The 17,063-nt window shown below is 43.2% G+C and overlaps 1 protein-coding gene across 1 annotated transcript in view; it reads right to left on the bottom strand.

Moving 5' to 3' along the window:
• KIAA1549 (KIAA1549 ortholog) overlaps positions 1-17,063 on the bottom strand; it is a 120,923-nt gene that overhangs the window by 57,327 nt on the left and 46,533 nt on the right. Inside the window, exons 2-8 of the mRNA XM_017681055.3 lie at positions 10,465-13,137; positions 7,237-7,325; positions 6,003-6,180; positions 4,922-5,052; positions 2,713-2,896; positions 1,478-1,537; positions 169-317 (exon numbers count right to left, since the gene is read on the bottom strand). Coding sequence (XP_017536544.3) covers positions 169-317; positions 1,478-1,537; positions 2,713-2,896; positions 4,922-5,052; positions 6,003-6,180; positions 7,237-7,325; positions 10,465-13,137 — 3,464 coding nt within the window. The remainder of the gene's footprint in view (positions 1-168; positions 318-1,477; positions 1,538-2,712; positions 2,897-4,921; positions 5,053-6,002; positions 6,181-7,236; positions 7,326-10,464; positions 13,138-17,063) is intronic.

Below are 17,063 nucleotides of genomic sequence, written 5' to 3'. Positions count from 1 at the left end.
GGACTCTAGTTGAACTGAAATGCTGCCACATTCAGTTACTACCTAGTATAGAGCAATCAGTCTAACTTACAATCTTATCATGGCATTTTCCATTTGCATTAAAATACAGCACGTTTTTAGATGGCACTCTGTCTCTCCTTCCCTCCACCTCTGGCCTTCTAGAAGTACCTGCACCACGCTGTTCCCCGCAGTGATGGTGGCCCTTCTCCACACCCGCCTTCTGGTAGACACCTCACTGAGCAGCTGGGCCAGTTTGCGTTCCATCTCAGTCTGAAACACTTCATTTTGGAGCTGCTTCTCAATGACTCCCAGGAGAACTACATTTATAAAATAAAATACATGCAGGCCCCAAAACAAGTTAGCAGTGGAGGAAAAAAATGGCACATGTGTAAGAGAGATTAACATAGGATCACTACAAAGTGTCAGTCCCATACAGGAGACATTAAAAGGAGGGAAACTGGATGTGAACGGGATGAGAGAGAGTCCAGAATGTACTGCTTCTGGGTCTCAGCTCTGTTACACGGACAGTTCGCCACAAGCTTCAGGAACTCAGCAATGCAGGAGCCTTGGAGCTAAGAGCTCCTACACAAGATCAAACATTTTTTCTGCACTTATTTCAAAACTTCTGGAAATGGCTGAGTTCCTTCCTTATCTTGATTCAAGACTTGGACTCTTAAACTGACTCAAGATAAGAGTACCTATCTTTAGACATATGCTGTAAACAAGATTACCTAAACAGGTAATCAGCTTGGCAGCAGAGTACAGGAGAAAAAAGCATGTGCTTTTCAGCCAGAATGGTTTAAATCCTGAGATAGGACCATGGGCAAGTCACTTAACTGCTATGAAAATTATTTAGGGAATGGGACCACTATACTATTCAGAGAGGTGGGATCTTGACATGGGACATGTGAAGCAAGAACTTGCAGGGAACCCATGAATGGGGACTTTCATCACTCTGCATGCTTCTTCTCCATAACCCAATACCCCCTGCATTGCTCACATGCTGGGCACATGGTATGTAACTCTCAAGCTTTTGTGTAGAATGCCCTCACCTGCAAAGCCATAGCTGTAAATATCTGAACCAAGACCACAAGACTTGGAAAAAAAGCTTCTTATTTGCTCCTACAGCTACCTGGTTCATCCTCATAAAACCAGACAAGTAAGACTTTCAGAAAAAAAAAGAAATCCTTGCTTCGGAACTCTGGCCAGTTCTGGGTCAGAAGATTGTCAATTCCTGTTAGACTTTGCCCTGGACTTGATGTATGAATTTTAAAGAAAGCCAGTGTTTTTTTGTGCCATAACTCAGTGGGACACATTCCCACAGCCAAATTTCAATCCTTTTCTCATTCATTCTTTGCCAAGAACTCAAGGTACTGAATTTAGGGACTCAGAAACAGGAAAGGAGGTACCTTCTCAATCCACCCGCACAGACTTCTTATTCTTTCAGTTCCCAAAATGTTACATAAGTGGAACATACCTGTTCTTACCCAAGAGGACTTCAACAACTGCGATAAGTTGAGCTGTGGGTACTGGAAGGCTGTAAAAAGGAAAGGTTAGAGAAGGAGAAAAATCTATAAAACCCATGTTTGCAACAGTCAGAAAGGTAAGCATCCTGGGGAATACTCGGTAAGTCACAACATATTGCCTTTCCTATACTATTTTGCATGAACTATGGAAGAACAAAATGCCAAATTGGTGTACAGGCAGGGACAGTAATATTTTTTTCAGCACATGAGTCTCAAGAGAGAAAGAAATAGAGGACTTGCTCAAGGGACACTGCTTCACAAGTTCCCCTTGAAATGTCATTGTTCCAGAGCAATGAGTTTTCACAATGTGTTCCTTAGAGCCCTAGGATTTCCCAGCAGTGACTCAGGGTAAAGTGACCTTATGTCCTGGCTTGCCTGGGACAGTCCCAGAGTATACCTGTTGTCCTGCATACTTATTTATCCGTACTTGCACTGCACATTAACTGCAAGGTGCTATTTGTAAATAACAATTTTACCCCATCCTCTTTTGCATTTCACAAGTTAAATTCTTTTCAACTTAATTAACAATACACTAAAATACATTTAAAACCATTAGACCATAGGGCTGTTACACTGTAAAACTAATTTGATTTTTTTTTCCCTGACTTTTTCAACTCTGGAATCTAATATTCTTTTAAGTAAATGTTTCCCCCACCTCCCATCGCACTCCACTTGCAGAGTGAATCTAATTGTTTCAGCCAGGAAGAAAGGTTTTGTGGGTTTTCCTTGACTACTCTTTTTTAATTTAATTTGTAAGTGTGTATGCAGTAAAGCTCACTCTTTGCTCTACTGTTTCATGGGGTTTGGCAAATGCATAGAGTCATGCAACCGCCACCACAATGAAGACACAGAACAGCCCAATCGGCCCCCAAATCTGTGTGCTGTGACCTCTTTGCAGTCTGGCTTTCCTCCCACCCTACCTCCCTGGTGACCACAGACCTGCTCTCTGTCCTTCTGGCCTCCCCTTTTCCAGAACAGGTGCTGTCTAACAGCCCCTTACTCTCAAGGGAAATAGTAAAGTAAGGCCCGGCGGGTGCAGGGGGCTCTGGGGGCCCACCCTGGCTTGAATCTGGGAAGCTCCAATTTTATCTGACTTACACTCCAGATTTCAGCCAGACATTTCCTTGAATATCACTTGACTACTCATGGCCCCCTTCCCAATGCTCCACAAAAGAGCAGTACTCACGCTCAGCGATCTGTAGCACCGGGAAACCCAGGTAGAAACTGAACTCCACCACACTCAGGTTCCTGAGCAACTCGCTCACTTCAGACCCATTCAGAAACCCCTGGGCGCCTCTGACGGCAAAGACGATATTCACAGGGCCCCGCCGAGGCTCCGCCCTTGAGGAACCCATGGTGATATTCAAGATCTGAAAGAAGGAAGGTGGGATAAGCTTCTAAAACAAATGAACAGGTTCAGCTAAAAGCTTGACTATGACTTCTCTCTCACAATTTCCCTGACTTTTTAATAACACAGAGTGGTTAACTTTTTTTAAAGGAACTAACTGGCTTCTCAGTCTGGTTCCCCTTTGCAATACTTTAAATTCTCAGTTTATTGAAAACACTTTTTACATAAAGTGATGAGCTGGGCACATGTATTTATAGCCTCTCCCCCTGCCCCACACCCCAGAGCCCACCGAAAGAACAATAGCCTGAACAAAGGAGAATAAATTCACAACATCACTGAGAGTGGAGGAAAACCAGAGATTCTGTCAAATTTCTGGAAGATGGAGAGAGGACGGGACTATTTTGATATAAACCGGAATTGAGGAACTGCAACCCATAACCTAACAAGGCATAATCCACAACAGAGCTGAGAGTGTCCTACCCCCGGGACCCCAGGAGAGGCTCAAGGTAGAAATGGTCAAAACTGAGGCCACTGTAGGCTGCAAAGAGCAAGCAGTGTAATTAATCAAAGCATCTGTGCCAAAGAGCCGAGTGAAGTACCTCCCTCCTCTTCCCTTTCTAACTGCCACATGCAGGCCAGAGGCATTAACAGCAGCCACATCTTCACCCTGAATATCCCAAAAGAACTGCTCCCTAAGAAAAATGAGCTCCCCACCAGAGAGTGCTGAAAGACCTACTGTGGGCTTGGTGCTAAGCAGGAAAGTGGGTAGAGACTGCTATAACTGTGGTGCACACAAGGGACAAAGGAGGAAAGAAAATGAAAGAAAAAGCAGCCCTGAAAATGACCCAAAACTGCTCTTTCCCAAGGAGCAACCTCCTTAACTTACTCTGGAGGCAGGAGGTCCCAGTCTGCCTGTCTCTGACCACATGCTGCCCCGAGAGTGAGAAGCCGATACATCTACCCCACTGCCAATATGTCCTGGCCAGTCCCCAGGGCTCCAGTGAATTCTTCTATCAGGAGACGAGGCTGATGCAGACACAGACCCCACCCAAGGCTGAAGGGGAAAACTCGACTAGCTGCCAGAATTAAAAACCTGCTCCTTCATTCCTAACAACCAATCAATCATCTCCAGATATTTACAGAAAACTAATAGCACAAAAGCAATGGACCAAGATCAACATAGAACAATGGCTGCAGAGAACACAGATAACTTAGGAGAGGGAAAGCAACTTTTCAAAAATTCTAATGAACATGCTCAGAGACTTTCAAGGTAATATTGCATCATCATTCAAGATAATCCTGCACCATTCCAGGGAAGACTGCAACAAAAAAGGAGCAAAAAAAAATAATGATGGCTGAAAGAAAATTCAACAGAGGGATTGACTAACAATAATGGATACAGCTGAAGACTAAATTAGTGACTTGGAGGACAAAGTTTAGAAAATCAGAAAAAACTTAGAATTTAAAAGAGAGATAGAAAACGTAAGAAAAATTAAGAAATATGTAAGGTGAATCTAGAAGCACCAAAATCTGTTTAATAAGAATTCCAAAAAGAGAGAACGAAGAATACAGAGGAAAAAATATCAAAGAAATATTAAAACACCAACAGTTTCCATACAATACAAACAAAGCCTGCTCCTTGATTAGAGGTATATTCCATTTTTAGAATGAAGCACTCTATTTCATGGCATTCCATAATATGAAACACTAGTGTATTTAAGCATTCTGCCCAATTGTGTATTTAGGTTTTTACTGTTCCTTTTTAGAAAATTCTTTAATTTCCTGCATATAGCCATCTCTCTCCAGCTAACCATCCCTGAGCTTCCTGGTTACCCAGCTACTCCTCAGTCTTGAACATGCTTAGCCTATTCATGCTATGTGAACTTGATACCATGGAAAGAGACTGACCCTGATCCGTATGAACTGAACCTCTTCCACTGGAGGGAATTAGTAAGAGTTAAGTGTAGCTTCAGCTTAAATGAAACACTATGAAACTCGTCCCCTTTAAGGATAAAACGTCTTATTCTGGGTTCAGTCCTGTTCTCACCTGCACCGTGAGGTTATACGCCCCCTGGTGGTGTTTTCTCACTTCAGAGAGAGCTGTCATAAGGCCTTTCTCGATACGCTGGGTGAAGTTGCAGAAGCCAGTGTCCACACTCTGAGGCACAAACTGGAGTACTGAAAGGACAGCAATGACAGTCCCATGAACTAGGCACTTCTTTAGCATTAAGGAACAAGGAGGGAAAAAAACAATATCTAATCAACTAATTCATCCATAGTATGGGATTGAGTTCTATGCTGTATCACTTACATGTATCATATCATGGAAATGTGGGAAGCCAACTCTACACCAAATGAATAAATACAATGTGAAGGTGACTTGTATCATTTTAAATGGAAAAATACCTACGATGACAATCTGAGCATCAAAAGATACAACTGACTGAAACATTTCAAATACATAAATAACCCATTAGAGATTATTTCTTACACCCAGGTGAAATGACATGATACCTGGTATTACTTTAAAATAGTCTGACTTCCTCAAAAACTGAGGGATAGACGAAACAAAACTGGGAGAATGTTGGTAATTTTTTAAGTTTAGTGATGGCATATGTGGGCTAAATTTGTTATCCTCTCTACTCTTACATGTTTGAAAATGTCCATAGTAAGAAATTAAGTATGATACTCAGGAATTACTATTAATTTTAGAGGGTATGTTAATGATATTGTGGACAGACATATATGTGTGTATATACATGTACATGTATGTATATATGCATATGTTGTGGCTTATTTAATAGTCATCTTTCAGAGGCATAGGCTGAAATAATTATGAATGAGATAACATGATGCCATATCAAAATAATGTGAGAGGAAGGTCTGTAGATAAGGGTGTTGATGTAACAAGACCAGCTAGGAGCTGAAAACTGTCAAAGCCATAAAATGGGCATATGGAGGTTCATTAAATTATTCTGTATACTTTTATATACAAATATTTTCCATATTTATAAATATTTTTGAAATCTTAAATAACATATTTTTTAATTCCCTCCCAATTTTTTAAAAACAAAACATTAAATTAAATTTTATTTATAAATCATAACAACTATGCTCAGTTTTCTCACCTGTTTGAACTTGGAACCTGGACTCTGGCACAAAGAAGGAAGGTTTCACAGCCAGAATTAAAGGAGTTTGGTCACGTACAAGTTTACTATTTATAAGAACATTTATGACTGATATTGCCGTGTAAACAAAAGGGCCAGATGTTACCAGAAAAGTGAAGTCAGCGAACAGATCATAAACCTATGAAAATAAAAAATAGAGAAGACAGTAATTATCAAATTTGGGAGTACCATAATTCAAACTTAAAAGGAAGCTGTAGTGAGTAAAAAATAGTCATTTTAAATTAGGCAGTGCTACACACATAATCAAAATTTTACTTTTACCTACCCTTTCACACATCTGCCAACCTTCTCAAAAACAGCACAAAATTACTGGAGCAAAGACAGCAAGAAAGAATAGCCAATAATATGAATTAAATAGTGAGGTATAGAGAATTCTAGGCATTTGTTGCATTTAACCCACATATAAAGGAGCACATGCTCTGTTGGGCAGTGCTGCCCAAAAAAATCTGTGAGCCACATAAGCAATTTTAAAATGTCTAATAGCCACATTTAAAAACATAAGAAGAAAATGGTGAAATTAATTCTAAATACATTTACTTAACCCAATATATCTGAAATACAACTTCAACATGTAGTCAATGCAAAAAATTATTAGGGAGATATTTTACATTCCTTTTTCACTAAGTCTTTGAAATCCAGTGTGTACTTTCACTTACAGGACATCTTAATTCAAACGAGCCCTGTCTTACATGCTCAATAGTGACACATGGCTTTGGCTCCGCCCCTGTTCAGAATGGTACAGGCCTGCAGGGTGAGCTCTCTGAGCTCATCAAGGGAGAGGCGGCAGGAGCATGGGGCCCACTATAAAACATTTGGAAATCTATCATCTCACTGAATATACAGAAACATGCATATGCACTCACTCTAAAATCTAATTTAAATTCTAATCCAAGTCGTTTTATGTAAATCAAGACAAGCAAAATTGTTCAGTCATCCCCAAATTTGGTTTTAGAGCCTCTTTCTTCCAATCTGCCACCGCATCCCTCTGAAGGACTAGCCCTGGCCTTGCCTGGGGTCAGGAGGGCCTTCCCTGAGGAAGTGATGCCTGAGTGGGGACCCAAAGGATGAGGGGGTGTCCATCAAGGCGGAAGAGAAGAACAAGAACGTCCTGCTACCATTACAACGTGCCTCCATCCCAGCTCCCGCGTCAGACTTGCCAGCCGCAGGGACCCACCTGGAGCTCCACGGCACGGTTGAAGTGAATCCTCAACACCTCTTTGATGGATGTGATGATGTACTCCTGCACAGCTCTTCTGGCCAGCACTACAAACCAAAGCCAACCACCAAATGCAGTTTAGTGTCATCATGAGTAACATTGGCATCACACTGCATAGAGCATGTGCCGTGCCAACATGTGGTAGCAGCTCCCAAAATCATTTTTTAAAATAAGGCCCCAACTAGGAAAGAAGAGATGTGGGGCTTGAAGTTACCAGGTAAACTGTGCTCCACATGCTAAGAAAACCCTCGAGACTCTACGCCCAGTGGGTGAGACCAGGAGTCAGGGGCTGTGACCCAGCCAGGGGCCAGAAAGCATGGAGTTCTCCTTTTCATCTGGGCAAATACCAGGTTTTCTCTTGGCTATGCCCCCAAAGGTAAAACAGGAAGTTTTTAAAACTCTCAGCAGTAACATTTTAAAAGGCCTTGCAGTGTAACTCAACAAAACTAGATGCCATCTTCCTCTATAAAATGAGGCCTCCTACCAAATTTTCAAAGTGTTGAAAGTGAAGTGTTTTCACTAACACTGGTGGGGGTGGGGGAGGGGAGAGATTTCACAATTCTCATGTGTTAACATTTTATGCACAAAATAAAATATTTCTTATAACAAAGTCTAGCTATTTAACATTCCTTTCACATACAAGATATTCTATTTAAAAATCAGCAATAAGACTGTTTCTCAGTATTTAGTAAGCATGTCCTGCTCCCTTTACTTTTCCCTATAATTTTTTCTTCCTCTTCCATTAACTTCCCATAATGCAGAATCAAAATACATTTTGATCAAAATAAATTTTTATTCAGCTTTCCACTTCCTGTTCTCACTTTTTAAGACTGGAGGTAGAATCACTCCCTATCTTCCATTCTTTTAAAACACAGATGTTGAAGTTATATTTTATTGCTTTCTCTACTGACCAGTGACCTTGATATAAAAAGTAGAGAGGGGCTCCTTTAGTTCATGAGGCCATTAAACAAATCTAGATTCCCCGACCTCACTGCTGAGTCAGCCAATGGCCAACTTAGCACGGCCTGAATGGGCTCCGAGTGGACCAGATCGCCGCATGGTCGTTCAAGGGAAAGGCAAAAATGAGTAGGAAAGAAGGAAAAGCAAGGGGAAGAAGGGAAAGGAGGGAGGGAGGAAGGGAAGGAGGAAGAAAAGACCTCAAGAGCCAAACCTGAGAAAGTAGAGATGGAATGGAAAGTCAGAGACAGAAAAACCCAAAGGGAAAATGAGGAAGCACATATCCTAAGTAGCCCCATACAGCTGACGGTGTCACTTGGGAGAACCGTGCAAGTACTCTGAAGAGCCCCCATGGCCCACCCCCATAACCTCTCCCTTCTCTAATTAATCCAAGCATCATCTAAAACTGCAACATTAGGTCATGAGAACAAGAGTAGTTGGGGAAAAGGATCATCAGCAAACAAATATCTTACAGTTTCTCCAAATATCTAGTTTCCCCAGGGCTAAAAGAGGCGAGAGACCACCGAGGAGGCCAGGGTCAGGCAGGTCCTGGGTGGGAGGTGCAGCCTCACCCCTTACTGGATTCATGTGGTCAAGGGCCTTCCTGAGAGTCCATGAGGGATCGGCAGAGACTGTGCTTATGCTATTACAGAGCTTCATGAATACAACCCTTCAGAGGACAAGAAACCACCCCAACCCTCTCTCTCTGATACATAACTACTAAAAAGAAATCAAGGTCAGACCTAAAGGAAGATTCTAAATGAGGTAATACTTCCTCTGGGTCAAAAGACAGCTTTCATCTCCACTTAAAAATACAATGTAACAGTATGGATACTTATGCACAACTCTACATATATAGTAACACTACTGAAGAGGACATTTACAATGGGTGAACTTTACCCCAAAGAATTTTTAAAAATACATGGATCCCTTAACAAAGGACACCAAATTCATTAAATGTATGTCTCTAAGCTGGACTCTAAGCTCCTTGAAGCTCAGCACCAGGTCATTCATCTGGATATCTCTTAAAGCTTCTAAAAGTACCTCTCACATACTAAGTGCTCAATAATTATTTAACACATGAATTATCAAATGGCTCCTTATTTGGGGAGAAAGGGAGTTAGGAGAGCAAAGGCCTCAGCTGCTCCCTCTCAGCAGCGCCCTGCAGAGGCCACGGTGAGCAGAGGATGCACAGCCCACCCCACTGGCGTGAGGACAAAAGCCCAAGCATCTTCTGCTTCTCCTCCCTCACCTCTGCCTTTCCCTTGTCCACGTGACTCCATTCCTACTCTATCTCGCCTGCCATCTTCTTCCCCCGTCTTCATTTCTGTCCCACCCTCATCAAAATCAGCATGCACAGTCAGGCTGCTCATCAATATTGTGTTGTATTTACGTATATTTTAACAGGTCTCAAGACTTCATGCTCAGTCTGTCATTTCTCATGAAGCATAAACCAAAGCACCTGACCAAGTGTGCCATGGTCACTGGGCTTGTACAACCACGACCGTGAACGCAGCCCAGGTTCACATGACTGACCAAGCCAGGCAGCTGCCAGAGAGACTACCGTCTGTTGGCTAGCCGCTCAGGCTGCAGGCCGATGCAAAGATCAAAGTCTGTGACCAAATTCAGGAGATTTACTCGCTCCACGTTTCTTCCTAGGATCTAAGTGACATTTATGGGAATATATAAGAGCAAAGTGCCCCCTACTGAAGGGAAAGTAATAGTAAACTAGTACAAACTTGCAATGGCTGCCCTTACACATATGTCCAGCTAAGTGCCTGAATTACACATGAAGGCGTTTGGGTTAAACTGTCATCAATGCATCTACTGGGTCATGAGTTCCAAAGACAGAGATCCGAGCTAAAGCTCAAAGGCTCATTTACATCTTTTATTAGTTCTGAGCACTTGTGCTAACAAGGTAGTATTTTGTCAGTACTTCCTACGTGCCAGCTCTGGTTCAAGTATTTCACAGGCATTAATACATTTAAATCTTTACAATAACCCACTAAGTAGATGCCACTCTCATTCTTGTTTAATAGTTAGAGAAACTGAGGCTTGGAGAGACTAAGTGATGGTTCGGAGAACTCACCGGAGAAAGGATTACCACCCAAGAGCTCCCTGGGTCCAAAGCATATTCCATCACCATGCTGTATGCCACGTAAGCCACTCATACAAGCACCTTAGAAAGAGCACCCCCACCAAGAGAGGCGACTTGAAGCAGGGCCTTACCAGCCGTGATCAAATAGGCGTCGGGAACTGTAATATCACACACATATGGCGGCTTGGTGGCGACCAGTGCTGGAGTCCCCACTGCTGCTTCAGGAGTGGGGTTGGTCACGGGACGGGGGGATGGCGGCAGAGGAGCCGTGCTGCTCTCGTGGGGACGCTGACTCACGGTTTGGCTATTCGGGGAGGTGGCAACAACACTGTTACCAGGTGTGCTCGGTTCAGGGAGGCTGCTCACTGGCAAATCTGGAGGTGTGAATGATGGACCCATAGGTACGGGCTCTGCAGGCAGAAGTGAGGGGATGGCCCCAGAAACCAATGAGGATGCTGATGATGGGTACACGCTGGTGGCCACTGCTGCAGTGGCAGGAATGACTTTGGAGGACAAGACAGACGTGTGATCATCTGTAGTGCTGACGTCGCTGTCGGAAGGTGTCAGAATTGGAAAGAGAGATTCTGTTAAAATGGGCGGAGTGGGAAAAACTGTCAAAGATGAGGTGAGGTGACCTCCAGCAGTCAAAATGTCAAGGACGGGCTCAGAACTGGGGAACACCAGTGTAGTGACTGCAGGTTCATGGGAACTGAGTGACGACTCAAAATAGGAGGTAGTTGCAGTGAGGACTGAGGTAAAATGAGCTTCAGAATCTGTCAGTGAAACTGTTGATGCCTCAGAGAATTTGAGAGAATCAGATGGGAAGCTTGACAGCAGTGACATTTCAGAGTAACTAGGTAGTAAAGTGAATGTATTTAAAAGAAGGTCAGAACTTTGCCAGACCTGAGAAAATTCAAGGCTGGTGGAATTAGGAACAGCAAGCTGAGGTGACTGCACATTGACAGGGCCGGACAATGAAAGTGTCTCAACCAAGGTAGAAAATGCCGGAGAAACGTAGGTTGGCAAATCACGCAGCGTCAGAGATGGAGAAGCAGGTACTTCTGAAGATGTTGGGACAGAGCTGCTGATTTCCAGAGGTGGAGTAGGGAAAAAACTGGATGCAAAATCCAAAATACTTCCAGTTTCACATTCAGAAAAACTGACAGGTTCTCTGTCAGGGAAAAGCGAAGGCTCTGCTGAAGGACCCAAACTGTAAGATGTAAAAAGATGCGCGTCTCTGCCAGTGAGCGATGGTGTGCGTGTGTTTGCAGGGACGGAGAAAGATGAGCCAAGGAGAACATGGGCGATGACAGAGGAAAACACAGCTGTCGTGCTGGATGGCACTCCTCGAGTTCCAGCCACAGAGGGGGAGCCGAAAGGAGCCACATCGCGTGACACCAGGACAGGGAGGAGGCCCTGGGAAGGGTATACCTGTGTGGTCATGACCCTGCTCGCATCCACCTCGGCTGGAATACCAGTGCTCACTTCTGAGATTACTGTGGAGCGAGAAGAGAGTGGAACGATCGGTCTTGAGGGGAAAAGTGTGTTGTATTCTTGAGACTGTTCCTCAAAGTCAGAGAAGTCCACCACCACGCTGCTCAGGGGCGAGAGGCTGTGCACCTCCAACATGGCCCCAGACAGGGTCTCTGCACCATCCCCCGATCCCACGTCCTTCTCCAGGAGGCTGATTGACTGAAGGAGCCCAGGCGTGGAAGCACAGGAAGTGCGACACAGGTCCCAGGTGAGCAAAGACACTGGGCTTGGGACATGAGTATCGTCCCCAAGACTTGGGGCCACCGAACTGCCAGGCAATTCTGACACTACACTGGAATTGCCAGCGGGAACGGGGTTATGCGAAACCTCAGCGGACTGAGTAGAGAAGGAAACCAACACAAGAGGGGTGGAAAACAAAGCCGAATTGGTGAGGCGGCCGCAGCTGCTGCAAGCCAGGGTGGTCTGTGCCAGAGCTGCAGCAGGCGATGTTCCTGGAGAGAAGCTTTCTTTTAGACTTGGGCTCAAAGCAGAGGTCACATCAGGGAAGCTGTCTGTACCTGCAGCCAGAACATCCTCTGGAGGTGGGGTGGGGGGCAGCGGCCGCTGGGTACTGCCCTCGTCCCCGGGCTGAGGCACTGCAGACTCCAGGCTAAAAAGGACGGTTTCTACGTCCTCTGTTCCTGAAGCCATGATCTCCGGTAAAGTCCTGGTGGGTAAGTGCCCATGGGAGTCAGTAGGATAAAGCACCACATTCCTACTAGGGATTGGCCTTGTGCCCGCGGACGTGGGAAAAGCTGACCGAAGAGCACTGAGATGAGTGGGGGATTCAGTGTGCGTTGTCGGAAGCTGCACTGTGTTTTGCCAGGCTGATGTCCCTTTCTCACTGTGTAAAGAAATAATGGGAAGGGATGGAGTCAGCACCGGGTCCAGCGTTTCCTCGGGCAGCCCTTGTGGGCTGACTGTCATGAACTGTACAGGAGAAACTACGCGGGAAGCAGTCCAGTGAGTTTCTGGCAGAAAGTTATCCATGTCGTCATCATCCCCGAGCACCTCATTGCTCATCACAGACATGTAATTTGCCACAAAGATACTGTGATCTGCTGTACTGGGGGTTCGTTTTCCCTGGTTAAAAAAGGCGGTATCAAAAGTAATGACGGATGGAGATGAGATGACGTGGAGAGATCTGCTTTGCTGGGACCCTGCAGCGGTTTCTGTTAAGGCCACATGTGCGGCGCTGTGCGCGGTGCTCTGCTTCAGCGTGGGCTCCACGGAAGATGAGGAAAGGTTGTGCTGTCCCAGAGAGAGCTCATCTGAGAAAATAAAAGCTGGGTTAGTTGCAAGGCAATGAAAGTCATTCTGCTAACATTTGTTTCAGATATAAAAATTTACTCATTCAACAAATATCCACTTATTGTGAAATCCACAAATCACAGTTAGAAGTTAAACAGCTAGTGGCAGCCAGAAATTACCAGAATCACTGCCAGGGTAGTATCTGCAAATATTCACAAATCTGAGCACCCCCTTTACTGAAGCTTCTGTGTACAACATTGACAATTTTTTTCTCTTTCTGACACGACCACAGAATACTGGGAACCAAAGCGGCCTTAGGTGTTTGTTTAGTTCATTCTTTCTCATTTATTACGTGAGAAAGAGAGGTTCAGAGAACATAACTAAATCAACTACATGATCACCTGGACAGAGCTGGAGGTGGAATCTGAATATAAGCCTGCCTTGACTCCCAAGCCCATGTGGTTTCTCTTCTGTAAAAGCTGCCTCTTAAGAGAAATAAACATGACAACTCTGACAGCATCATTCACTACTCAGGTAAAAGAGTTTGACGCTTTCCTAGCTGTAGGGCCTTCCATGTTTAGGCCTCAGACTACATCTGGGCTCAGCCCTCATTCCCTGCTCACTCTCATGCCTTCCCAACTATACTGTGCTCAAAGGAGCTACCTGCAGTTCCCGAACCCAAATTCCATCTGGCCTGATGACTTTGACATTCTTCTCCCTCTGCCTGGGGTGCGCTTCCCCAGTTCGCCAGCCTGATTACTCCTACCGGTCCTGAAGATGCAGCATAGAGACTGGCTCCCTCCTCAATACTATGCAACTGGTTAGTGCCTCTCCCTAGGTCTCTACCTGTCATATCCCTCGTCACGCCTCACTGAAACTAACCATCTTCTCATTACACCATGAGATTTTTTAAGGCAGAGACACCGAATCCATTTCCCTGGTGCCTAGCACAGTAAATGACATAAAGCAAGAGCTCCAGAATCATCTACTGACTGAATGAACCAATGGTGTTTGACGACCAAGTTCTGTTATGGGCCCAAAGCATCGTATCGTTCTCTCAAACTTTCATATTCTTTATCCTTGTGACAGCCATCATTATCCTTTAAGCGTTTTAGGTGGCTCCACCTGTAATTCAGATACGTTGCATTGAGGCAGGATATATGATGGCCCGGATCCTGATGCAGGCCCAGGGCACAGGCACCACCTACTGCAGTACAGGCTGGGGAAGGGGCCACAATCATGACCCATGACAACACCCTTCTTTCATTTATCCAAACACTTTATCAGAAGACAAGTGTATGAAATAGTATACTTACTCCTTTTGTTTTTTTTTAAAGTAAATTGTTTCTATTCTATTCCTGGCAATATGGCTAGAGATCTTGAAGTCTTCCCACTTTATAACATTTTGTTATGCTTAAAAAATGTTCAAAAACATCCTTTTACATAGCTGGATGAGCCTGCAAGACAATAGGAGATGTTCTGAGTGCAGGAGCAAAGCAGGCCTCGGCCAGGCAGGTCACGGAGCACTGAAGTCACCAGACAGCCTAGAGGGACACTGGACCACATAGCCTAATGCTTAGACCATGGGGGAATAAGGGGCAAATGTTGGGTCTGGACAGGTTAAAGAACTCAATCAAAGGCCATCTCCAAAAAAGTGGAGACCCAGGAAGTGCCACACTCTGAGGGAAAAAATGAATTAGGAAGAAAAATATCAACCCTTCAAAGTAAAGCAAGAAAGTGTCTGTCTCAACTTTGCCTTCAACTTTTGACTTTTTAAAAGTCCTCCCCCTCCCCCACTCCCCCCGCCCAAGTCTGGAACCTATACTACTTGTATGGTCCTAAAAACTACATGCTGAGAAAAAGCTAAAGTGGACCTGATCACCAATGTCTATCAGAGGCTGATATAAATCATCTCCAGAAGAAGAGCCCTCAAATCCAGCATCAAAGTATTCTTGCAGCTAAAGTTACAAATATGATGGCAGAAATGAAAAATTACAAAACACATAAGGAAGTATCTACTATGAGAAAAAGTCACGAAATTTTCCTGCACAAAAAGTCAAAAGAAACCCACATAAATAGTATCAGATCTGTAAAGACTTTTGATATTGAAACTATGGGATATATTTTTTAGCATATGTTGAATTCATTTAAAATAATAGAGTGGACTGAAAACACGAGTCAGGAGCAAGAGACTATGAGAAATGGCCAGAAAGATTTGAAAAAATACATTTAGTAATGAAAAATATAATAATTACAAATTTAAAACTCAATATACAACATATAATAAACAGCAATTTAGACATAGCTCAAGAGAGATTTAGTGAATTGGAAGATAGAGCTGAAGATTAGAAGGGAGCACAGAGAAACAAACGAATGAGAACTATTAAAGAGAAGTTAAGAGACATGTGAGACAGAATAAGAGTCCAACATACATTTGATCAAAGTTCTAAAAAGAATATACACAATGGAATACTATTCAGCCATGAAAAGAAAATAAATCCCACCATTTGCAACAACATGGATGGTGCTGGAGGGTATTATGCTCAATGAAATAAGCCAGGTGGAGAAAGACAAATACCAAATGACTTGCCTCATTTGTGGAGTATAAAAATGAAGCAAAACTGAAGGAACAAAACATCAAAAAACACAAACTCCAAGAAGGGACTAGAAAGGTGAGGGGTGGAGGAGGGTGAGTGCAGAGGGAGGCAGAAGGGGATGGAGGGGTATTATAATTGGCACACATGGTGTGGGCAGGGTCACAGGGAAGACAATGTAGCACAGAGAAGACAAGTAGTGACTCTGTGGCATCTTACTACACTGATGGACAGTGACTGCAATGGGGTATGGGGGGGACTTGATAATAAGAGTGAATGTAGTAACCACAATGTTTTTCATGTGAAACCTTCATAACAGTATATATCAATGATACCTTAATAAAAATTTAAAAAAAGAAGTAATATAGGTAATTGGATAGAACAATATACAAAGAGTGCTAAGAACTGTCCAAAATTAATAAGAAACATGAATCCTTCAATTCAGGAAGACCAAGAAATCCCGAGCAGGGTAAATTCTTTAAAACCCGTACCTACACACATGATGATAGTATAGAACAAAGATAAAGAAGAACTGTAAATCAGTCAGAGGAAAGAAATGGCAGTTACACCATCAGATAACTACTTCACAGAGCAAGGAGTCAAGTGACAATGAAACAGAGTCCTCAAAGTGCCGGGAGACAATATCTGACATCTTTGATTTGAATAACCAGCAATACTCTCTTATTTGTTAAAATAAGGACACTTTCAGATGAACAAAAAGCAGTTATACCAACAGAAGATCTTCAGTAGCAGAGCCTCTGTGAGGATAGACTTTGAGAGGAAAGGCAATTATCCCAGAAAGAAGATCTGAGAAGAAGGAACAGAGGATAAATAAATGATAAAGATATGGTTAAATCTAAACAAATACAGATGGTATAAATGAACAGTACTACTACTACGTATTTTGTGAGATTAAAAAAGATGTAATATAGAATTAAAATAGCTCCCTATAATCACACAGAGGCTGAAAGAGGGGCATCCAGAGGTGTTTGTGACTCACCGGCAGAGACTGAAATCAAGAATTAAGATGAAATTCTGTGACCAGATTTTGTGTGTATATACTAAAATTTGCAAATGATATTTAATATAGATAAAATATTTCTAGCTGCTTCCATCAGCATCTGAAAGTCACAAACTTACACAGACATATGCTGCTTACTTCAAAAGTTTTCATACTCCTTTCTATGTAATATGACTTTCATAAATGAATAAAAAATAACAGAAGGAAACTGTCTCTTAGAGACTGTAGCTTGTTTCACAGCATTATTATTAGGCATTTGTTGTCTTCCATACACCTGGGCTCTAGGACTTCTTGTCTACCTGCTTTATCTCTAGGCCTGTGTCATTCCAAG

Source organism: Manis javanica, chromosome 6, assembly GCF_040802235.1.
Source record: "Manis javanica isolate MJ-LG chromosome 6, MJ_LKY, whole genome shotgun sequence".
Taxonomy (NCBI): domain Eukaryota; kingdom Metazoa; phylum Chordata; class Mammalia; order Pholidota; family Manidae; genus Manis; species Manis javanica.
This window is presented reverse-complemented; position numbering and strand designations above follow the sequence as displayed.